Genomic DNA, 25912 nt, shown 5'->3' on the forward strand with positions numbered 1-25912 from the left:
GGATGCTTTACCTAAAAGCTGTATTTTAGGGAACACTAGATGGCTCTCTGTGCCTGCAACCAGATGAAGGCACACTGGATTGATTCAGGCATGGATTTATCATTCATTTTCAGGTATACACTGAAGCTTTTCTTTGTGTGTATAACACAGTGTGTGATGTGACTCAAATGAATTTCTTGTATAGTATCAAAACAATAACAGCTCTCCGTCTGAACCTATTAAATTCATAATATATAGAAGCAAATTCTTTGTTTAATGGAATCCCTATTTAAATACCTCCGGTTGGGACTGAACAAATGGAATTCTGCAACAGGCAGATTGTGATTCTGTTAGATGAAGACATGCTGAGCAGCTCACTTTGTTTATGAGATAAAATTTCTTTATTTTTAATCTGGAGAGTATTAACCCCACTTTTGTTTGGCTTTGGGTTGGGGCCTTCAATACAAAAAACAGCAAGAGATTGCATGTAGGTTGTGTGGCCCTGAAAGTGCTTGACACTGGAAGTTCTGCTAATGACCATCCCAAACTGAGAAGAGAGTAGTGGCAACCCATTTCCAAGTCATTCTTAGGAATGGCACTGAAAGATCCAGACCAAGCCATTGTTTGGAACCGTACAGACACGGCCACTTGTAGAATGTTGAAAATATAAAGCTAGGTTGCACATACAAAGGAAAATATCACCTTTTAATATAGAAATACCATCAATTCAGAGTGCCCAAGTTTCAAAAGGCCGTATCAACTCTGACTTTTTGGAAAGTTAACAAAAAAGAATTTTTCCCCTCTCCTGTCCTTTTGTCCAGCCCATTTGGACTGACAGTAAGGCTTTCTTTAACTGTACCCAATGGTTTATAAAAATTTTAAACCATTAGCCTTGAGAGAATAAAATATATCAAAATGTTACTCAAGGTTATCTGTGGACACCCATGCGAAGCAGTGCACATGTATGCATGACTTTTATAATCAGAACAGCAATATGCATTTAAAAAGTCCCTCAAAGGGGTGCCTGGGTGGCTCAGTTGGTTAAAAAGTCCCTCAAAGTTGTATGCATCAGTTTTGATATCGTCAGCATTCAATAAACCACAGTTTGCCTTATGGGTATCTTTTTTGGGTAAGCCTTAGTATATAATAGTGCTATTGTCCCTAAACTTTTGAGCTAATATATGCCACATATCAGTTACTTTAGTACAGATAAATCCTGTATGAAATGGGAAACTTCTGAACCTTCAATCCATGTCAAGTGAGACTCTGCCCTTTCTAACAACCTCATTTTCCTCTAGAAGTCTAAAATATCAATTGGCTCATGGTTCTACTATTTCTTAAGTTTAATTTCTGGGAGCCTCCTATGAGAAATTAGGTTAGTAGATAAAGGCAAGAGTTATGAATTCCTCACTTACACCGACTAATAGAAATAGAGCATTATTTTTTACCTCTGACATAACCAATCCAAAGATCCAGTCATTGAGAACCAATACAAAGGAGCAACTAGTTGAAACTAGACCTCAAAGTTCACCTCATTGCTGACCAACTTTACATATACCTAAGCTGAGAATGCACTTCAGTGAATTGGACCCCTAAGTGGGGTTTCAAAGCTGAGAATGCACTTCAGTGAATTGGACCCCTAAGTGGGGTTTCAAAACAGCATATTTCTTTGCTTTGCTTAGGGTTGGTCCACTGGAACTGGATCTCCTAAGCTTGACTATCATGTGCATATTGAAAATGCATTTGGAGGTACTCTGGAGAGCAACCCAGGATATTTGAGGACTTACTCTGATAGTTTTAGTTTTTATTAAACTTGCCATGCCAACCCTTTGTATTAAAAGAATGATCACTGACATAGTAAGAACACACAGTGCTCTAGGTACCGTGCTTAGAACTTCGCATACATGGTGTTGTCTTCACCGTAACTTTCTGAGATAGTCGTATTTCGTGGATCAAGAAATTGAGGCATATTTCCCAAGGTAAAATGTCTAGAAAGTTGTAAAGCTAAGATTCAGATATAGGTCTGTGCTTCTCAGAAACCTTTTCCCTTAACTCTTACTTTGTATTTCTTTCATTTATGTTATTATTGTCTCACTTGCAAAACAAAGGTACACTATTTGTCCTGCTTACCTTACAAAGTAATTGTGAGAATAAAATGAAAAAAAAAAAAAAGATGGGAAAGGACTTTGATAAATGTAAACATGCTCTACAATTTATTTTTTCCTAAAATCTATATTTTCATATTGAAGTATTGAAAGCATTGGTGAGGAAAGGTGAAGGTAACTTGTCTTTTTTTCTCTTAATATTTTTAATCATGTAGGTAATACATACTTTAAAAAAAAACTGGAGCACAGATAGGGAAGCATAGATCATCCAGTTACAATCACATTTATCATTTTTATAAATAAAATTCTAGACTTCATCGTTTATAGGATCAAGGTCACACTTTACATACATTATAAAATTTTTTTCTCTATATATGTCAATATATTTTCATTTGAATGGGTATATAGAACTCCACTGTAAAACTATATCATGATTCATTTAATTCAATTCCCATTATTGGTTATTTAGTGTGAAATATGCTTTTAACAATCAAACCTGAAGTATATATTGCTCTCTTTTATCCTCTTTCTGAGGTAATTCAAAAGCAGTGATGGATCCAGTTTGTTCTTGGATTGTAGGCTAACAAATACACTGAATGTAGAAGAAGCTATTAGTCTGTTTTTCTTCTTGGTGACTCCTCACTTCCTATAATGCATAGCTTTCTCTAGTACCCTATATATTTTCTATACATTGCTCTCTACTTCACAAGGCTGTTAGGAGGATTCTGTGAGCACATTTGTGAAGACTTGAAAAGCATAAATGCTACAAAAATATGTATGATTTAGTTTGTTCCTAAATGTATGACTCAAAGACTAACAATTGGGCATAATTCAGCCTGACTAAAAATGAAGTCATCCTGCTTAATTCTTTACTACTTGAACTTCTGAAGGCTCATCTCTACCAGTAGACCATCGCTGGCTAAACCAGATACTAGCCTTTCAGTATCAGTATTTACTCCAGTTGACGCAATACCAGCCCAGGTCCGTGTGATCAACCTGCTCCCTCAATGCAGAAGATCACAGTGTCCTCTGAAAGTGACTGAATCATGCCCATTCAGAAGGAGACCTGAAAATCTGGCTGAGGTGTTAGGTTGGGTGAAGGGGAGGGAAGAGGCAACAGTAGGGGCAGACAGCTAGCTTACTCTTTGCTCACCTTTTCCCCATTGCTCTTTTCTCCCACTACCCCATAAAGAAAAGATCTGAGAAAGACAAATCAGTGGCTTAAAGATTTCCATTAGTTTGTTATTCATGCATTCTCTCCAAAAGCAACATGGCAGATGCTGAGATGTTCTTTCCTCCTTCTTGCCTACTTTTATAGCTGTAGCGTCTCATTTCTGGTACTCCACACTTCCTCTAATTTTCTGTGTATGTGAGTGGCAGAAGCTAGAGTAGGCAGGAGAAGAGACAATGAGGTGCTCATCTCTACATTTAGTGATGCCACCAAATTGAGCAATACCTTGCTATGAGAGCCCCACATAATTGTCTAGGGCCATGGTACTCAAAGTAGCTGGTTTGCAAACTCTTTGTATTCTATCCATGATGAGATAAGGAGCTTGTGCCAGAATGGACCAACACACTACTGTTCTCATCAAGAAAGACTTGCTGTGAAAATAATGTCAGATGAGCCAACCAGTGTGCTTACTGATGTAGTAGGTGGAGTGGGTTAACTGTATGGCCATAGTCTCATAAACAATCTATTATTGTAAGTTTGCTCACAGGAAAAACTTATGACCAATGTGAGAGACCAACATTTCTGAAAAACCTTGAGCATCTTATTGAGGCTTCTACCTAAGGCAATACCTAAGGCTCTAGAAACTGTGTTAGATGTACGAAAGGTAAAAATTTGCCATCAGTATAGAAATAGTACCTATGGCATGTCCTCTATTTTGGGGCAAGTGTGCAACATACTTAAAAGTTTTTTCTTTTCCCCCTTTTTTGGGGGAGGACTAAACCTACTTACTATTTTTTTCCTCTAAAGAGGAAGAAAATGAGGGAGTAGACAGTAAGGTGGAGAATGAAGACATGTTACACTGTGAATCACATCCCAATTTGATCAGTAGCTACTAATGAGAATTAGTGAAGAATTAAGACTTGGATGATTCTTATCAGATCATAACCAACACCTCTCTACCAGTCATTGGGCTAATACTATAAATTTTCCCAAAGTACTTCATTTTCTTATTTGATTTATAAAACAACTGTGTCAGATTGGTAAGTACCTTCTTTTGACTGATAAGCATGGAGCTCAGCAACACATTTTCATTTTCATTTGAATGGGTATATAGAACTTGGGCACTTGCCCAAGTAAAAGGCAGAAGTAGACTGAGAGTCTTGACTATTATTTAATATACCTTCCATTATATTGTGCCCTTTTAACCAACATTATTGGAATTTGACTGGAGGTATTCATGAAATAAGATCTAATGGCACAAAATCCATGGTGGATTGCACAACACCAAAAGATAAAACATTAAGGGATATTGAAATTGGTCCTCAGATGATTCAGATACTCAGTTCAGTTGATTCATCATAAATTAACTCCAAGATGAGTCAAAGAAGGTCAAAACCAAATATTCTCTATGATTATACTGTGGAAGACACAAAGAAAAGTGGGTGAGACAGATTAATTGCCCAATGAATGTATCTGCTAGTCTGTTCTGATGTATTTATCTGAAAAAAAAATTTAAGTACTATTAAAAAAATCCCCAAATTAAAAATAAAAAATTCCAAATTAGTCCCAAGTCTCTGTTCCTCAAGAGGAATCTGTAAAAGATCACTTCTAAGAAAAGTTTTGTATCACTTGACATTTAATTTGAAATCATTTATCTTCAAGTCAGCAACAATTAGGTGCTACTATCAGCCATTCATCATGAATTGCAGAAGAATATATTTCCCTCAGAGGACAGACAGCAGTGCTTTGCATGAAGCAAGTCAAGGAAAACCAATACAGTTGAGAGAAAATCTGTTAAAAATAAACGTCCTTTACTTGTCCCCTAATAATGCACCTAAGTTATATATAGTAGTACCCCTCCCTTATCTGTGGGGCATACATTCCAAGAGCCCCAGTGAATATCTGAAACCAGGGATAGTACCTATACTACGAATACTGTGGTTTTTTTCTGTCCATACATACCTATGATAAAATTTAATTTATAAATTAGGCACATTAAGAGATTAACAATAGCTAATAATAAAACAATTATAACAGTATGCTATAATAAAAGTAATGTGAATGTGGTCTCTCTCTCAAAACATCTTATTGTACTAAATTCACTTTTTTCTTGTGATGATGTGAAATGATAAAATGCCTATGTAATAATATGAAGTGAGGAGAAAGACATAGGCGTTGTGATGCAGTGAGGCTACTATTGACCTTTTGACACTAAGTCAGGGGAGGAGAGATCTGCTTCCAGACCACGATTGACAGTGGAAAGCAAAACCTTGGGTAAAGGGGCACTATAGGTATCTCTCACTTTCTGAAACTCTACATTATGCCACTTTGTTTTCATAAAAGTGAAAATCCTCTTCTGATTTTTTTTCCATTATGGAAAACAGGTGCTAATGTAGGTCTTTCCTTAAAGCAAAGTGACATTACATGAACTTTTGGAAAGTGGAGAATACTCTTCACTTTATGCCATTTTGGCTTACAAAAGGTTTCATAGGAATGTTTTACTTTCAGATAGTAAAGTATACTTTCAGATAGAGGGAAAACCTTCACCTTAGTGGTATCATTGTTCTGGTCCCTGTATCATACAAAAGTGGCACTATGCTAGCCAAATTCTAATAAATAAGCTTCTGTACTTAGCACTGTGTTGTCAGAGAAAGGGGAACATCTGAAATACTTATATTTCCATGGGACTAAACAGCATATATGACTGATTACAGCATGTATGACTCATGAGACAGGCAAACTGCAGTTGGTATGTTCAACTGGAGTTGAAAATAGTGACCCAGTCACTTTTTAATTGCATGAGAGTTTGTATCTAAGCAAATTATATCACTCCATTAACCCTACCTAAGGGAACCAATATGGAATTAACAGGAGATAAACATTTTAGAAAGAAATATGTATCTGTCACTACCTGAGCAGGTGAATTTCAAGAAGTTAACTTTAGAGAAACTATACAAAAACCCTAAAAGAAAAAGTAGTTTGGGGATGAAGAGAAAGAAAGAACAATTATAGGAACTTTATATATAACTTAAATGTAAACGTAACTGGATCCATATGCAACATCATTATTTGAAGGTCATGGGAACAGAATTTAGAAGAAATTATCATTTTAATATAAGGAATTAGCCTCAAGTGGAGATTTGAGTGTGTAGTAAAGTCAATTTTTTGGATGGAAACGTGCTTTGACCCTATCCTATGTGTAATGCTGTCTGAAGTTTTTATTTATGCGGTGATGATACATATTGCTTCCAAAGTGGCTAGTTTATTATCTTACTCATAATGGATTTCCCACACTGAGTAAAGTTGGTTCCTTACAAGCTGATGATCTAATGTGTTTGTTTCCATAAATAGTTAATTGAAATAAAACTATTATGCTTTTCTCAGGGTTTTAATCATTTCAGGGGTATCTCTTTCCATTCATGAGCTGTGGTAGAATACTATCAAAACTATTATTTATTAATTAAAGGTTTCATATGAAGGAAACTAGCAGTACAAAAGAAAGTGAGAGAAATATTGCTGCGACTGCTCCAAGCAATTTTGACTTGTCTGAATAAGAGACACAATTTTATTCTACTTGTTTGTGTAGACAATTCCACTTTCTGCTAGCATCCTTTATTCAGTCACTGGCCCAATCAATGTATTGGGTCACTGGGCAGAATTCACTGAGAGTGGTGGCTAAATTAAGTCCATTTTATTTAATGCCTAAAATGACTCTGACATTGTTTTATATTTTGAAAGTTGTCTTGTGTGTGTGTGTTTAAATCACACACAAGTGTGTGTATGGGTCTACTTTTTAGGAGAAGCAAGGGAAAGAAAGATCAGTTATTTTTGCTGAAAGCAGATTATGGTCCTCTCCTAAAATTACATATTATAGTGACTTGGCATTGAGTTGGACATTCTTAATATAGAACATTGTAGAATGACATTTAAATGATATACTAAAAGCAAGACAAGTTAGATATGTTTGAATATAAAATACAAAGACAAATGAAAGAAAACGTCACTTGGGCAAACAAGATCTGAGTTAATAGAATAATCTCTCCCTTTCAAGATGTGTACCATGAAAATAACAGTGACAAATGTGATTTAAAATACATTTCTGATTTGAAATACAGAAGTAAATGTGCTTGGCAGAGTGTTCATTTTATTGTCAGCTTGTAAGGGTTGTCTCTGGAAGACTGTTCCCACAGTAGTCCTAAAGCTTTGAAGTTGTCCAATTCTAGACGCTGCTTCATGGTTTCTCTGGTCCCCTTGTACTGTGCTATATCTGCACAAACCCATCATAGAACACAATCTCCTTCCTAACTGACAACCACTAATTTGGGGAAAATTCTTGCTATTTATGATTTGCCAAACAATCTACAAATGGAATGGAGTCTGGAGACTGAACACTATTGGCAACTTATGAAGTATTAATAAAGAAGCAATGATGAGAAGCAAGCGATGCTGACTCTCGCATTTCGTTCAATCTGATTCTGCATATATATTAATAATGATGCACCCTATGGATGCAACTTCATGTTTATAACACTTTGGCCATTGGCAGCCTGGTGCACCTGTGTTTTCCATGCCTTCCCATCTGCTGCCTATAGTCATTCAGATTCAGGTGACGGAAATGTTTTAGATAAAAGTTAATTAGCCTGCACTCTGCAGATCAAATCTCTATAGTTCAGCACTAAATAGCAATATTCTGGGCAACTGCTGAAAGTAACGGGTGCCCGGCCTTCCTAAGATTAAAAATGTAAGATCCATTTTTCTAGAAAAAGAAACCTTTAGTGCTCTCTTGATATTTTATGCATAGATTCTATCAAACTTTTCACTTGTATTTGGCCTTACTCTTTTGAGCTTTTATCTCTGTATATATATATCAAAAGTGGAGGAAGAGAGATTAGAAATTTTTTTTTCAGCCAAAGGGATAGTAAAATGATATATAGTCAGAAATTCTCCAGTGTCTGAACTCTTTTATCAACACACTGACCAAAACTTTACTTAGTTTCTCAATCTTTAACATGAGGCCAACAACAATTACCTACTTGTTTCATAAATACTTTGTGCAAGGCTAAATTTAGCTTGATATTTTCATAAAAATAATGAGCAAAATGCAGAAAACTCCTATTGCTGAAAGGACTCTGCCCTCAGGTCCTCAATATCACTATCTTCAACAGTAAGTTCACAAATAGCTTCTTTTCTTGAAAATACATTCAATTTTTTAACCCCTAAGAAATGGAATCATTAGATTTTTTATTATTACTAGATAATTGAGACAGAAATGGGCTCAACACAGCAACTGCATACAACCAGTCTCTGAGCCCACATCACACAGAAAGAAGATAGGGGAAAACAAACAAACCAACCAAAAACCACCAATCCCAAATGCGTTCCTCCCATCCATTCAGATATTTCTAATGCATTCCAATGCCTAAGCCTAATTAACCACACATCTTTACGGCTTGCTTCCGTAGTAGTTGCAGATTTTCTATTGACTGACTCAAAGCAATTCTGAGGGATGTTTTCTTCCTTCCACCCCCGCCCAAGCCTCAGGCACACCTTCTACAGGAATCGGAGCAGATGCTGCGTTTCCCGCCACGTGCTCTCAATTCCTCTAGGGAATGAAAGGCTCTCGCTTTGCCTGAGATCTTCCATCCCCACCCCACCCCCCACCCCCGCGCTAGTCTTTAGAACCTCTATTGCTCTCCACGATCCAGAACTTTGAGTTCTAACTTCCCTCCAGCATCCACTAGGGTTGCTCAGCTGGTCAAAACAGGAGGATTTTTTTCGCTTATTCCCCCCACTTCCTTTCTTCCATCTCCTGCCCCTACCTCTCATTTTCTTTCCATCCGCACTTAAACTGTCTTATTTTACTTTTACTGAGGTCCTTCTACCAACCATCTACGGATATGGTCCGACCCCTATAACATTATCAAAGTTGTAAAGCCCCAAGTCCCCCCTCCCCTCCACAAGGTCCCGGCCCCCAAACGGCGTCCCCACTCCTCTCACCTGACTCTCCCGCGGAAACTCGTGGCGCACGATGCTGATCACTGGAATGTGTAGGACAGAGCTGACCAAGTCGAGCTCCATCATCTCGCCCTGGCTCTGGGGGAAGGCGAGCAGCGCCGACACCCCTTGCACGACCACGGTGTGGCACACGCTCTGCAGAAAGGAGAAAGGGTCACTGCTCCACGGCGAGCTTGGGGAGGAGAAGGGCAAGAGCGGCAGATCGCCCAGGCCCGCTTCGATGGCCATCACTACTTCCAAAGACAGGTTGTAGGGCAGCAGCCCTTCCACGCGGTTCAGGTTGTCCACGGCGAAGAGGAGGGCGTCCCGAGGCCACAGGGTCTCCGCCGCGGCGCCCTCCCCCGGCTTCCGGGCGCGCGGCGGGCCCCGGCCGTGCAGGGCGCTCCCCAACCAGCGTGCGCCCGGCGAGGGCGCCGGGGGTCGCCAAGTCCCTGGCTCGGGCTCATCCCGCTGGGCGCCTGCTCGGCTGCCGTCCAGAGCGCGGCTGGCGGCGCGGGGGGCCGTGGTCCAGGGCTGCAAGTGCACCGCGCCCACCCTCACCGCGTGCCCGATGCGCTTGAGGATCTGGCAGGGCTGCGGGTGCGAGGAGGATCCGGGCACCCCGGCCAGCACCAGAGCGCAGGGCGGCGGCAGCAGCAGACAGACCCTGCTCAGCAGCCACCACAAACTCAGTCTCCTCATTACTGAGACCCGCAGGGAGAAAGCGCGCCCCCTCGTGCGCCCGGCTCGCCCCCCTGCAGCCGCTGCCTCACGTCTCCGCCCCCAGGTCCCGCCGGCGGCTCACTCCTCGCGGCGAAGCGCTCCCAGGAGCCGAAGCGGTCCCGGGGCCATCCAAGTTGGAGCCTAGCGCGCCCAGGTCCCTCCGCCGCGCATCCTCCGCCCGCCCGGTCCCTGCGCGGAGCCAGGCAGGCGGGCGGGCCGGCGCCGGTCACCCGCGGCTTGGACGCCCGTTCTCTGCCCGCCCCATCTGCAGGGCGGCTCGGGCACTGCGTCCGGCCACGCGGGGAGGTTGGGCTGAGAGGCGGCCCGAGTTCCTAGGGGCCAACGCGACTCAGGAGGCGATGCGCTCACTTGGATTCTTTTCTTTCCCTTTTCTGCCCGGGCGAGACCCCCTTATTTCCTTGGGGTCGCTCAGGAGAAGGCGTTCACGCCCGGGGTGCGAAAAACAAGCCAAATCGTCCTTGCTCCGCCGTCGGCCACCCTCCGGCGGGGCCCCCCAGCGCTGGCTTCATCTTTCTTCCTGTCTCGCTACTTCCTCCCTTCCTTGCTCCGCTCCCCCTTTCCGCCCAGTGGCCGCCGCCGCCTGCTTCCTCGGCGGAGCGACGCGACTGGCCAGCAAAGGGTGGTTCTGCTCGGAGCGCAAAGTTCTCCCCGCCTCAGCCGGCGCCTCCCTGTTGCTGAGCCCTGGCGCCAGCCTGTCGCTTGGCTGCGCCAAACGCCCGCTGATGGGGAGATTCCCGGGTGGCGCTTCCCGCGCCCCCGGAAAGTCCGCTCCCCGCAACCGCGACGCGTCTCGGTTTGCGAAATTCCTTGCGACCCCAGAGGGCGAGGTCTCGGAGCCGTGGAGAATTCCGAATTCGGAGTTGTGCCTGAGGAATCCGAAATCCAGTGGTTCGCTGGGATAGGTTCTGAGAAGCTGCAACTTGAACGAGCTTCTTCTCTTCGATGTGTCGCTTTAAAGATTTTTCTAGTAAGGGCACGAAAGCCAGAATCCTTTACACATTTAATCTCCGCTTCCTTCTCTCGGGCACGTGGGCCTTTGCGGTTTTGAAGGGTTCCCTACGTTTTGGGGTTCTCGGAATTAAAAAGTGAATTGGAAGCTATGATTTGATCCAGAAATTAAAGAGATTCAAAATACTTTTAGAGTTTCAAGCACAGTCAACAGTAGTTTCTAGTTTAGACCAAGAGCCCATCCAGATCACCGTTTCTAGTAAGTTCTTTCATTTGTATGGTAATACAGTGGAGTCAGTGGGTTATGATTTGGTCTCTTCCTCCAGGATCTGAATCATCTGAAATTAGAAGCAAAAGAGAGGGGTAAGGGCAGGACTGTGGTTTCCACGCGTACAGTAAATTTATTTTATGCCTTGGTATCCTTTAGAAGGAGGGTAGGAGACACATCCTTGGGCGGGGGAGAAAGGCTGGGGACCAACAGTTCTGAATTTCAATACCACTTCAAGAGAACCATGACCTTGGCAATTTATTTCACCTCACCTTGCCCTGCTGTTTGGAGCTGCTAAATTGTTATGCAAATACAGCTAGCTTTTAGCTCTGGAGGGCTGTTTTGATTCATGAGCTAAAGTTTCCATCAGGCTTTAAATCCTTGGGATGAAGAGGCTCTAGCTAAATAAAATTCCCAACAAGGATAAAAAGTGCATGCCGTTTCCCTCAAAACAGACCTTTAAAGGCATCTCAGTGCAAAACCTATCTGATAACCAAAATGGCTGCTGCAAGGCTGGGGTGCCAGAGAAGAAAAGAGTGAGAGTCATCATAAAGGATGAACCACAAGGGACAGGGGCCCTCCTGAGGCCCTAAAGTGCGTCCCGTGCGTGGGTCCTGGAGACTCTTTCTTGTTTCAGAAGAGTCCATCAGTTGGGATCTGAATAAGAAAAGTATAGAATTTCCTGCCCCGTGCACTGCGGGAAAACTGGGAATCTCTTAGTTGTGTGGTGAGAAGATGTGTTTGTGTATATGTTCACTGAGGAGTGTAACAGACCGTGCGCTAAAGTGGTTACCTTAGTATGTACTTCGCATTACATACATGTTTAGATGGTGATGAAGAATAGATGGGTCTGATTGTTAATTTGATCTTAAGAGTCACTGGCATTCTTTAGGCCTCTCAAGTCCATGACCACCTTGAGGGAACAGCTGAACTGCTTGTTCACAGAAGAAGGGAAGATTCCCAAGGCTCCCAGGAAAGAGCCTGTACCAGCTCAGGATAAACCACAGCTACATCTTGCAAATACGGAGTGAACAGTGAAGAACAGCCCTTCCTTCCAGGGCTTCTTTTTTTGTTTCTTTCTGGGCTTTTCTTTTTTTTTTTTTTAATTTTTTTTTCAACGTTTATTTATTTTTGGGACAGAGAGAGACAGAGCATGAACGGGGGAGGGGCAGAGAGAGAGAGAGACACAGAATCGGAAACAGGCTCCAGGCTCTGAGCCATCAGCCCAGAGCCTGACGCGGGGCTCGAACTCATGGACCGCGAGATCGGGACCTGGCTGAAGTCGGACGCTTAACCGACTGCGCCACCCAGGGGCCCTCTTTCTGGGCTTTCCAATGATGATACACTGGTTCCCTTTCTATTTTCTTTTGCTGCTCGGTTCTTTTCTTTTTAGTATTTTTAAAAACTTTTTTTAAAAGTTTATTTATTTTGAGAGAGAGAGAGTGTGTGTGCATGCAAGCAGGGGAAGGGCTGAGAGAGAGAGAGAGAGAGAGAGAGAGAGGGAGAGAGAATCCCAAGCAGGCTTTGCACTGTCAGCACAAAGCCCCATGTGGGGCTCCATCTCATGAACCATGAGACCACGGCCTGTGCCGAATTAAGAGTTGGCTGCTCAACAGACTGAGCCACCCAGGCCTGCTGCTTGGTTCTTTTTATCCATATCACTGTAATCTGAACATCTATGGCATGATTCTTTTCTCTCCTTTCCTCACATTTCCCTTTTTTCTTTTCCTTCTCCTCTTTTTTCATGGTTCAATGGTCATAATGTCGAAAGCTCTTCTAGAGTCAATCGTCAGTTCAAACAACCATTTATTAAGCTCCTACTCTGTGCCAAACATTGCTGCAGAACTCTTCCGGAGGTAGATGAATAAACTCTAGATCAGAGAAGTTGAGGGTTTTCCCCCCTCAAAGTCACATATTTAATGAGTGAACAAAATGCTGACATTGAATTTATAGTCTAGTGGGAGAGACAGTAAAAGATATAAGGAAGTAAATGTGGAATATGTCATTTGATGCAAAGGAGAAAAGTAAACCAGCAAAGAGGAAGAATTAAGAGGAGAATGGACTTTAATTTTAGATAGGGGAACCAGGGTAAACCCCTCTGAGAAGATAACTTTTGAATAAAAACTTAAAGGAGGTGAGGTTAAAGGAGGTGAGGGGATGATTCATATAAACATTCAAGACAAGAATTTCCAAGTAGAGGAACCAGCAAGTGCAAAGACCCTGAGGAAGGAGTATTTCTGGTATGTGTGAGGAATAGCAAGGAGCCCAGAATTGTTGGAGCAACATGCTCCGGGGTTAAGAGTGGTGACAGGTCAGGCCAGAGAGGCAATGAGAAGGTGGCAGATAATACAAGCCAGTGAAGAATTTTGGTTTCTATTCTCAAGGGGATGAGAAGGTATGGGGGCAGGTGTTAAGCAGAAGGGTGACAGGACTTATGTTTTAACAGGACTACTCTAGCTGCTCTTTTGATAATAGATGAAACGTGGGCAAGAGTAGAAGTCAGGAGACCAGATATAAGGCTGTTGGCAATAATGCGTATGAGAGATAACATTACTGTCAAATCAGAAAACCATCTTACCAGATTAGTGTTATTATTCCCATCCTATAGAACAGGAAATTGTATTTGAGAAAAATTGAATTATTTTGCACAAAGTCATTGCATAGTTAGTGAGTGGCAGCATGGATTCAAGATTCTAAGTTCACCCCAGCTGCATTATTGGTAGCAAGAATCAGCCAAATTTCAAAATTGGCTCACCCAGAGAAGATGAAGCTCTTTTTATTACCAGATTCTAAATGAGAACTACTGATCTAAGAACCCATGTTGGAGAGTCAAATAAACAAAAACAAATCCAAATGCTCACAATTTAAAATGTGCTTTTGTGCACATCTGTGCTTTCTGGTACCAGCAACGGGTAAACTAAAAGCGGAGATATTCTGGAAGTAGCCCAGGAAAGGCTGTGGTGAAGGATGCTGTGGGAGTCAGAAACTTGGATTCTATTTTCAGCACCGTTTCCCTATGGGTGTGACATTTAACCTCCTGAAGCGTAGATTCCTCCTTTGTACTGGGGCTGTGGTGACAGCTCTTGGCGTTGTCTACATGGCAGCGTGTGGACTCCTGTGAACCCTTTGAAGTTCCATGGGAGTGGGCGGCTTTTTGTAGGGCTTTCAGTTCAGTCACATTTTTATAAAGGTTTGGAAAATGACCTTTTTTTCTTTCTTTTTGCCTATACCCTGACAAATTTTCAAGTTCTACCCATATTTAGCTTTGTTTTTGTGGATGGAAATAATATCAAATGACATGTTCCTATCTCTGGGTCAGCCTTGTATGCAATATTAGCAATTGTAGGGGTTTTTAAAAAATCAATATTCAGATGAAAAACATGCTCACCTCTAGCTAATAATACCCCTAAGCCCAAATTGTGGCCCTCTCCCACATCAACTTCTTTGTCTCTATCGCCAGGGACCCTGTTGTTATGAGCATCCTTCTGGGTAAAAACAAGCAAACAAAACAAATGAACAAACATACCCAAACCAGAAACAGAATCATAAATATAGAGAACGAAGTGGTCGTTGCCAGAAGGGAGGGGGTTGGGGGGATAGGCAAAATAAATGAAGGGGATGAAGAGGCGCAAACTTCCAGTCTGTTTATAAAATAAATAAGTCACAGGGATGAAAAGTACAGCATTGGGAATATAGGCAACAACACCATAACAACATTGTGTGGTGACAGATGGTAGCTACACTTGTGGTGAGTATTGTGTAATGTATAGAATACTGTGGAATCACCATGTTGTGCACCTGAAACTAATAAAACATTGTATATCAACTATACTTAATAATAAAAATTTAAAAAATATGTGTGGAGTTGGTAGAGAAGTGATAGTAACAGAATTTGAGGAGGGAATGAATCATGAAAAAATTGGATCAAGTTCCAATTCTTAGAAGAGGCAGATCCTAATGGCTCATCTATTTAAAGCCTAATTATTCTTTTTTTTATGTCCCCCAATTTAAAAAAAGGCTATATTCACTTGGTACCTTGTAACACTGTTCTCTATTCTACTAACTAGGCATTAATTTTGGCAATAGTCATCCTCTTCAAAAAATGTAAGTATGGGATCCCCTCATCATTATGGGATTATTAGGATAAATTATTTTACCCTGATTGTTGCAAAATGAATATCCTGTTGGGAATTTTTTTTGATGGGGGAGGAGGAGTTCATTTCACATTATAAGGGGATTTGGGGACATAAGAAAGGACCAGGTAGGATTTCATTAGTTGTTTTAGGCAACCCAAGGAACTGGAATAAGAGGGAAAAAAAAGCATCAGGAGCTAGGAAAATGGGGTGAAGAAAAGGAAGCAAAAAATTAGTTTGTCTTATCTCTTTCAAACAGTGCTCAGGCATTGCGATGACACTGGAAAATATAAAGGGGAATGTCTCCTCTCTTGTACCACATGATCACCTACATCCAGGAAACCAAATTCAGGCCAGGACTATTACCTATCTGTAAATTATGTACTTCCAATAGTTGTTTGGCTTTCAGCTATGAAAAAGAACACTGTGGTGTCTTCAGTCTAGTTATTGTCAGGGGAGTAAGTTATCAGTTGTGACAAGTGTGTGGCCTTTTCAACATCCACCAGGATTATTAGCTGAGTGTTTGGATTTTCTGATTCTTCTCCTAAAGGACACACTATAGGAAACTAAAAGAGGACTTGGAAAGGCCAATATGGCAGGCTCTCTCAGTCTCTCTCTCTCTCTCTCTCGCTCTCAGTCACTCTCTCTCTCTCTTTTTGTAATAATCATCCCAATTTAGTGTTTATCCAAATGAGTTTTGGAATAAAACTTGGCCCATCACAGACTGCAACATTTTTAAGGGCCTTTTTTGGTGCCCCATTGCTGCACAAATTTTACAGCTGTAGCCAAAGAATTAGGGACTTTTGTAAAGGCTACTTTCTTCATATTTCTTATGCTTTGTGTCTGTAAAAGCATTTTGTTTAAGAAAAAACAGTTTTTGTTTCTTTAGAAAGAGGCTTTCAGGAAGGCTTTTCACAAGAAGATAAGAATTATGAAATCTTTATCATCCTAGAGCTTATTATCTTGAGTGACTTCTACATGCCAGACACGTTGATTACATGATCTCCTAAATATGTACATAGATGGTATTATCCTTATTTTATAGATGATGAAACTTGTACTTGGTGAAGTTGAGTCCTTTGCTAAGAACTGGGAAGCAAAATCAGATTTGATCTTCTGACTCCGAAGTCCATACTCTTCATTGCCATTTCCAAGTGTGAATGGAAGCATAATGATCAGGCCTGACTGACTCTGGGACCACTATCTAGCTAATGTACAAGGATGAACATAATCATAAAGTTACTTGACTCTCACTGTCTGAGTATATTAGTGCAAACTCTAAATGTCTTAATACTTAAGGAGATCTTAGGAAATGGTTTCCTTACTGTTTAATACTACACATAAACAGGCATGAATCATTATGATTTTCCATTTTTTTATTGGCCACAAACTTTCCAGCAGATGTTTTGTTTTGTTTGTTTGTTTGTTTTTGTCTATTTCATATGTGAAATGACTTTTACCTTGGCTACAGTTTTAAATGTCATTGAAAATATTATCTTATAATTAATCATCTTCCTTAGGATCTCTTTTTAGCAGCCTACACTCAGGATCTCAAGGAATATGTTAATATATGAAAATCTATGTGATGTGAGATGGCGCTTCTGGAATGTCCTCATTGGGAGAAGTTCAATTCACAGGGAACCTTTATTCTCTCTAAGGCAGACAGGAGCGTCCTCTTCACATACTGTAATTGGCAAGACTTCTATCTTGCTCAAAGGATTGAAGACTTTGCATGGTATAAGGTAGATCACTCAAAAATGAGTTTGGATATACTTCATATTGTGACGCGTGACCTTTTGCTAAACAGAACGGTTCTCCATGCCATTTCTAGGTGTTAGAATTGATGCAGACCGAAAAAAAAATCTCATGATTATGCTGAAGGAGAACCTTATGAGAACTGAACCTCTCTTTGAAATGAGGGCTAATCATCTAGAAATTGTTATTCTCTTCCAGAATTTGAAACCCCCTCAGTATACACTGTACCTTTTCTTTTGGGGTTCCATCACCAGATTAAAAAAAAAGTCAGTTGGCCCCTACCCCCAACAGTACTATCACTGCAAGGTACACTATGGAAAGCAGACTGAGCAAGACTGAGACAATAGCAGCAATGATTAGCTCGTGATCACATGGAACCCTACCAAGAACTCAATGGGAAAACATTACATTCATTAAGAATGCTGGTACAATGACACTGATTAGGATGAGGCAGGATAAAAATAATAACTACTGTACTCTGGAATGGGATGACACCTCTTTGTTTGAAGAGCTTAATGCTTTCTTGCAGAATTTTTCTTTTAATTCTCTCTCAAGTAGAAGAGAGTAGACATATTAATATATTTATATAGTTCTAAATCAATTATGAATAGCTGATGCCTGAGGTGGAGAGTCAATAAATGATAGCCCAAGGTTCCACAGCTTAAGGCAGACATAGAACTAAAACCCCATTTCTTTTGCAGTAATCAAAACGGGGAGGCAGCATATACTACTATGACCACAGATGGTGGAGCTGGTGCTGTGTAGGCTGGTGTTTGTCCTCTAATCTGCTCCTGGGCAGAAAGACCTCTGCTTGGTTCTGACGTTTGATGCCATTAAGGTGAGGGCTCAGCTTTTCTGATAATGAAAGCACTTGCAGCCCATTTGTTTATAATGGCCATATCTGCCTTAATCTTCATTCATGTTTTTTTAACTGGGAGATTTGCAGTTTCCTCCCACCTTAGTATGGCTTCTTCCTAAAGTCCTTCATCTGGCTGGTGGCACAGTCATGTTTCTGTGGAGTTTCGAAATGGTTTTCAGCAAAAGCAATCTTCTTTTCTATTGTACCAGCTATTCAATCTTCCTCTTTAAGTCTCCCTACTAGCTCCCTGCTGCTTTCTAAATCAAGCAGTGAGTTTCCTGGTTTATCAGCCTCTCCATCATGGGGTTTAAATTTGCTATTACAGATTTTTTCTTTTTTTTTTTTTTTTTACTGGTATCTTCCCCAGTGCCAAAATACATCATCCTCATTCCAGAAGTGGGTGGCCAGAAACCTCTTCCTGGCAGTATCCACGGTTAGTGCTGCTGGCCTCCGTATGTGTATGGGATGGCTAGCGGAGGTTGCCTATAGCTTGTTCCCTTTGGCATCCAGTTTTCAGTTGACTACAATGTCTATAGGTTGCCATGCATTATTTCATTCTGCTTCTGCTAATGCCAGCAAGTCTTTGCCTACATGGTCAAGGGATATGGCTTAAGGAAATGAAACTAGCTGATAAAATCTTTGACTATATTTATCACAAGATCAGAAAATATGATGATAGTGAGATTATACTGAATCCTGAGTACAGCAGGAAAGGCTTTAGCAATGCATTCACATATAATATAATGTAAAATGTAACATATGTATAATAAAAATATAATTTAGCAAGATGTACAAGTTAAGTCATTAGTCTCAATTCTGTCTTTCCCTATCGTAGTAGTATGGCCTCATTCTAGGGAGGAGTGCATTTACCTAGGCTTTGACTTAGGGCTTGGATAACTCATTGCTTTGATCAATGGATCAGTGGAAGTTTAGTGGACAGGATGCAAACGAAGGCTTGAAATGTGCTTGCCCAGCTGAACTTGTTTTCTTGGGCTCCTACCTTTTGCCCATAGAAGAACATTCTTTGGATGGCTGCTGTTCCAAAGACCATGAGAGGTTTGTAAAACAGACCCAGGCCCAGCTGCAGGTGGAAGCCAAGTCCAACTGACCTCAGCCTAGGTCAGCTGAACCCCAGTGAACAAGAGTCTGGAGAGTGACAAATACATGCTATGTTCTGCATTGCTGAGATTTTCTTGGTATCTGTTTTGCAGCAAAGTGACTGACACATATGTATAAATCTGTGGGAAACACTTTAATTAGATGCATCTTGTTTGCTTTTAAGAGAAATATCCCAAAGGTAAAGCAGAGATTTATGGGTTAAGAAGAAAAAAACCCTCAAGGGTCTCCAGAGTAGATTCTGAGGATAGTTCACATTCAGTCTAAGCACTTATATTTATTTCTACATCCTCACGTGGTGAAAATTCACCTCTTTGCATGATCCAACACAACAAAGGTCTTAAGCCATCATGAAATTGAACATACTCAGCATGTCCTTATAAAAAAACATTCCACGTATTCATATAGTGCCTAGTATAAGTGGCATCGAGGTTAAAATGAACACATCCAGTCACAAAATCATCTTAAAATAACAAATATTTTATTTGCATTTTTTTCAAATAGCATGAAGATATAAATACACTGTGTAATATTTTACATTTTTCTTCATCTTTCTCATTCATTTCCTTTCTTCACTGTAAATGCTTCCACATTTCTTTCATCCTAAATTGTCCCTAAAATCTGCCAGCCTTTCTTTATTTGAAGATTTCCTCAGTGCTAGCATGTTTCTCCGCCTCTAGCTTTCTTCCTCATTCTGCATAACAAACCCCAAAAGAACCAGGCCTAATCCAGTTGTCAGGTGACTGAAGAGTTCAAACCAGAATCTTAGTAGCCAGAATTAGTTAAAGCCTAATGTTCATACTTTAATAACTGTTGACACATCACATGTCATGGCTCTCTCTGTGTTAGGGACATGATACTATAGAATGCAGAAACAAATGAAAAGGTCCCTGCTGTGGGATCTCACTAGTGTTGGAAAATTTTGTCATTCCAACAAAGAGTTAAAAACATTTGAGGAATAAAGCTTGAAATGGAAGATATTTCTTGAGTTGCAGTTGGGTTCTTTGTAAGGACATCAAACATAAGGAATCAACAGAAGAATGACAGATAAAAGAAAATATAATATATGCCAGAAATCATGAAGCCAAACTAATAGGATATAATAAAGCCTAAATATTAGGCTAACTGATGTATACACACATATAAATCTATATTTTGTATTTGTCATACTAACTAAAGGTGTTTCCAAATTTTATCATCTCCAAAGAGGTGGCATCTTGGGTTGTAAAAATGTCACTTTACTTCTGTATAACTAAAATTTAACTTTCAAAGTTACATTTCTACTGATGGCGAAAAACTTAAATTGGCCAATTTAAGGAAAATTAATTATCAAGAAGGAAAAATATATCAAAATATAATTCTTTTCCATAGGCGTAAAAAACTGTGGGCAATGCTATTATTAAGCGACTGCTTCTTGGAACCTTGCATATTAATGTTGAGAAAACTCACTCTTTACCTGATGTACGTCAGTTAAAGAGCTAAGTATAATCACATGGGAAAATTAAAATATATAGATCAAAGTACTTAAGGCCATGTTGTTGATGCTTTGAAGAAACAGGAATACTTTTATGCTGGTTGCAACATCAGGTTGTCAACACATATGGGGGAATCACACAACTTTTCATTCTTTTTGATAAAATGATCTGCTTTATGGAAATTAAGACCAAAAAAACAAACAAGAGAAAAAACACAGAAGGAAGGAAAAAAGGAAGAAAAACCAGAAGTATAAGTAGAAAGGTATTTTGCAGCACAACTGAAACATTGTGGAAACCTGGAAAGCAACATAAATATTTAACAATAGGGGAATGAATATATTTTTTTTTAGTTTTTTAACGTTTATTTATTTTTGAGACAGAGAGAGACAGAGCATGAACAGGGGAGGGTCAGAGAGAGAGGGAGACACAGAATCTGAAGCAGGCTCCAGGCTCTGAGCTGTCAGCACAGAGCCTGATGTGGGGCTCGAACTCACGGACCGCAAGATCATGACCTGAGCCGAAGTTGGACGCTTAACCGACTGAGCCACCCAGGCACCCCTGAATATGTTTTTTAAGGCATGTTAATTCTATGTTATTTCATTTAGTCAGTAAAAATGATGAACATAAAAATTTTAGCATTTGGTAAATTACCTACAAATATGAAAAAAAATCAAGTAAGGATTGTACACACTTGAATTATAATTTTGTATATAGAACCTCCATTTCCACATTGGAAAGAATTATTAATAGAAAATAATGGTTATTATTTTTTAAAAATTAGCAGCACCTCATTTACACACTTTAATGTAAAAAAGTGATATGCAAATTAAAGTTATAACTAATTTAGCAAGTAATTACCCAGTAACCTCTCATATTTGAAACATATTTGGGAACCAGAAAATAGGCAAGTACATTTCTAAGGAGCCAAAAAACAAAAACCAAAAAATATTGGAGCACGGATGCTCTTGAAGTTCACACATTTTATTTATAGAGAAACACTTCCAACTTTTCCTGAAAGCATTCTAATGAGCCTGATTCCTATACCAGTGCAGATTTGAAGAGATAATCAGAAGCCAGGGAACAAATCTCAGGAAATTAATGATAATAATAAGAGCCACACAGTATTTCATGCTATTGATAAAATGCATTCACATGCAGTTCATTTGATTTATACAAAAACTTTGAGATACTATTTTTTCATTGTGTCTGTCTTATACACAAGCACGTGTCTGTCCATGAGCACATGACTTAAGCTCAGGTGTCCTAAACTGAAATTCCTAAATCTCTTTCCTTCACTGCATCCTCTGTCCTGCAATCGTGTGAAGAGACATCTGATCATCTGCCACCTTGGAATGTCAGCATAGCAGCTTCCTCATCACTCAGATTGAAGTAAGTCTCCTGATTTATCTGCTTTGTGACAATTTTAAGCTTCAGCGTCTTCATTTGTAAAATGGGGAAAGCATTTACAAGGTTTGTATGATGATTAAATGAGAAGAGCCAGGTGAAGTGCTTGGTAGAGTGTCCAGCTAGTGGTATGGAAAATTTTAAATGCCCACAGTAAGCATGTACTTAAAGTTAGGACACAGTACGGAATTAACTGAATAGACAGATTACTGTGTATCCATTTTGGGATTTGGCATTATTTTAAGGTGAAATATCTTCAAGGGTCATACAATTGTATAGATGTTGGTTTCTCTTCTTTTAGAACATGCCCGTGCTTCTGAATCTTCACACTTCTCTTGGCCTTCATGGTATTCATTCTAATCATGGAATTAAAAAAATTAGGAACACTGAGCTTTTTCATATACAGGTACCAATTTTCATTCCGGAACATCTTAATGAATGGAAATATGTAGAATTCTACTTGGTGCTGCTTTATTTCATGGGTTGTAGAAAGAAGGCAAGGTCCTGAATAAATTGACATTAAAAGCTTCCACCATAAGCAAAGACTTCCGTGATCTATGGAAACCTGATTCAAATGATACTCCTTTGAAGTGAGCTTGAGGCATCATGTTATCCTTTCTCATGTTGTCTTTTGGCTTTATGAGGTACTTAATATTTTCTGAAGTCCTTTGGCCAAATGAATCGATATTTTCTAGATTCATTTGAACCCATGAAAGGACTGGTCGGGGAAACAGTTTTGGTGCTGGTAATTTTTCAACACACACACACACACACACACACACACACACACACCCCACATAGCAATGGCATTTATATTCTTAAATGCATTGCATTGCATTTTTGGCATGCCTTTGTTTTAGTAAGTGAAACTTTGCACCCAGGAAAATAGGTTTGATTGTACGAAAAGGTAATGGAATCCACACTTCCTTGGATGATATATATGAACTTAACTCTTTGGTATCTCCCCCAACTTGCTTATGATACCAAATAAATGTGCAATAACAGGTGGCAGACTTTCCTACCTCTAGTACACCAGGTACTAGCTGTATTTCCCCACATTTTACTTGCTTTCTAGCAAGTATAGATGTATCACATACATGGACTGATGCATAAAAAATTAGTAGGGGTTACTAGTGGTTTTCAGCTTTGGTTCTTCACACCCTCCACCCCTGGTCTGCAAGAGGATAAAAGTGATTCATAACAAAAACAAGACAGTAGAATGACAGCAAAACAAAAATCCTCACCCACAAACAAACAATACAAAGAAACACCTGCTAGAAGCTGCTGGAAGCAGGACCTACAAATGTAGACAGTCTCTCTAAAATGCCAATCCTGGGGCGCCTGGGTGGCTCAGTCGGTTAAGCGGCCGACTTCGGCTCAGGTCATGATCTCGCGGTCCGTGAGTTCAAACCCTGCGTCAGGCTCTGTGCTGACAGCTCAGAACCTGGAGCCTGTTTTGGATTCTGTGTCTCCCTCTCTCTGACCCTCCCCTGTTCATGCTTTGTCTCTCTCTGTCTCGAAAATAAATAAATGTTAAAAAAAAATTTTTTTAAATAAAATGCCAATCCTAAGAAAGAAAGAAAGAAAGAAAGAAAGAAAGAAAGAAAGAAAGAAAATGCCAATCCTTATACACATATGAGCTTATGTCTGTGGCCAAATAGACTCAGCCACAGCCGGGAACTAATCTTAGGTTGAAATGTTCTAGTACATATTTCTTTGTGTTAAGATGACATAAGTGTCCATCTTAACACAAATGGGAGGTGATGAGAAGTGTTTCTGGTGATTTTGGAAAATTCATAAAGAGAAAGTTAACCCCAGTGGTGCACAGAGTGACGTGAATTGGTCAATCATCAGCCCCAGGACCTAACATCTGAGTAGGAAAGAAGTCTCAAATTTTGAGTGGAGTAACCTTTCTGAACTTCTGCATTGTATACCATAAAAATTCACCACCACCAAAACTCTGAAAAGTGTAGGGCTTCAGTATATATGCAAACGGTTGTTACTTAACTCAAAAGTCTTTGAAAGCATCTCTGCATTGCAATTGAGTGCAATAGAGAGGCACAGATCACTTTATTCTCAGTTAGATTCAGTCACCACATATCTATACATTTGGATTGCTTGGCTGTTTCCCTTTAAGAATTGCATATAATAAATTATATTTAATATTATGCACTTGTCTTTTACTTGTTACAACAAAATTTGCTAAAGCATTTGCTGGAAATAAGGTTGAAGATTTTCTCTACTATCTAATTTAGTTGTGCTTATATAAAATTACCTGTGAGTAATTCTTTTAGAAATAATTTATAGAAAAATCTTGGTTTCCCTTTAAGAACTGTCATTATTTCCCCCTTTCTAGAAATAAGAAAAATAATTGGTTCTAACTACCTCTTTCACTGTCTTTACCAGAAGGCTCAGTACTGATTTAGAGATTCAGGTAAAGCAAGCATACTGACATTATTATTATTTTTTTTTGCCTTTTCAAAAAAATGTTTATTTTGAGAGAGAGAGAGAGACAGAGACAGAGAGAGACAGAGAGACAGAGTGTGAGCAGGGTAGGGGCAGAGAGACAGGGAGACACAGAATCCTAAGCAGGCTCCAGGCTCTACGCTGTCAGCACAGAGCCCAATGTACGGCTGGAACTGGGAGATGGTGACCTGAATCGAAGTCCGACCCATAACCAACTGAGCCACCCAGGGACCCCGCCTTTTTTGTTTTAATTTCATAATTTTGCGTTTGACATCCATTTATATCCCACTGTTGCATTTCATGGTTTTTGCTTGCCAGTTGTCTCAAATCCTTTGTGTGAAAAAATAGATAAAAATTCAATCATCCAATCAATGAATCAATGAATCAATCCCAACATGTTCTCTGTATTCTGTTTGAATTTAGAGAGAAGTGTGCAAATGACACATTATGCATTTATCTAAATTTATTACATTCGATAAGGGAAACACTCAACCCGAATGCAAACAAAGTACTTCTAGATGTTAGGCTCTTATAAATGAGAGCACTTCAGAGGTCATCTATTTACAATTTCACTCTCAGCTTTTGCATTCTTGTTGAGGCCATATATTCTAAAGATTTTTAATAGTGTTTTTATTTATTTATTTTTATTATGTTTTTATTTTTAAGTCCATTATAATTAACACGCAGTGTTGTATTAGTTTCAGGTGTACAACATAGTGATTCAATAATCCCACACATCACCCAGTACTCGTCGCAAGTGCACTCCTTAATCCCCATCACCTATTTAACCCATCCTCTCCCCCCACCCCTCTGGTCACCATCAGTTTCTTCTCTATAGTTAATAATCTGTTTCTTGGTTTGTTTCTGAAGATTTTTTAATGCTTAGTGTATAATTCTTCCATGTAAAAACTCTGTGACAACCAAACATTTTAAAAATACACTCATTTAAATTAAGGCGAAATGCTCAATACCGATAATGCACATTGCAGCACACTGGATACTTTTAACTAAAAGAGAAAGTATCTTGATCCCTTTTTATTTTTCTCATAATTTATATATTTATAAAAATATCCTGGGGCGCCTGGGTGGCGCAGTCGGTTAAGCGTCCGACTTCAACCAGGTCATGATCTCACGGTCCATGAGTTCGAGCCCCGTGTCGGGCTCTGGGCTGATGGCTCAGAGCCTGGAGCCTGTTTCCGATTCTGTGTCTCCCTCTCTCTCTGCCCCTCGCCCGTTCATGCTCTGTCTCTCTCTCTGTCCCAAAAATAAATAAACGTTGAAAAAAAAAATTAAAAAAAAAATATCCTAAGGTTCATTCCAACCACCTGTTTCTAAATTACTTCTATGCATCTGAATGCTGTAGGTAAGAGTTACCTGCTATTTACAAACAGCGTCTAATTTGTGTCTTTGTAAACTTTTCTAAGATCTGGAAAAAGAAAAGGTAAAGCAATTTATTTTATCATTATTTACATTTTGTCCTGAGCTTAAAATGTGG

The 25912-nt window shown here is 39.9% G+C and overlaps 1 protein-coding gene and 1 long non-coding RNA gene across 2 annotated transcripts in view; both read right to left on the reverse strand.

Annotated features, from left to right (window-relative positions):
• GRIN3A (glutamate ionotropic receptor NMDA type subunit 3A) overlaps window positions 1–11113 on the reverse strand; it is a 172213-nt gene extending 161100 nt beyond the window's left edge. The window contains exon 1 of the mRNA XM_025924865.2: window positions 9253–11113. Coding sequence (XP_025780650.1) covers window positions 9253–9951 — 699 coding nt within the window. The 5' untranslated portion in view covers window positions 9952–11113. The remainder of the gene's footprint in view (window positions 1–9252) is intronic.
• Window positions 11114–22051: 10938 nt separating this feature from the next.
• LOC147574947 (uncharacterized) overlaps window positions 22052–25912 on the reverse strand; it is a 114492-nt gene continuing 110631 nt past the window's right edge. The window contains exon 3 of the long non-coding RNA XR_015243330.1: window positions 22052–22307. This is a non-coding gene — a long non-coding RNA (uncharacterized LOC147574947). The remainder of the gene's footprint in view (window positions 22308–25912) is intronic.

This window comes from Puma concolor, chromosome D4 (assembly GCF_028749965.1).
Source record: "Puma concolor isolate L17-30 chromosome D4, mPumCon1.1.hap2, whole genome shotgun sequence".
NCBI classification, from domain to species: Eukaryota; Metazoa; Chordata; class Mammalia; order Carnivora; family Felidae; genus Puma; species Puma concolor.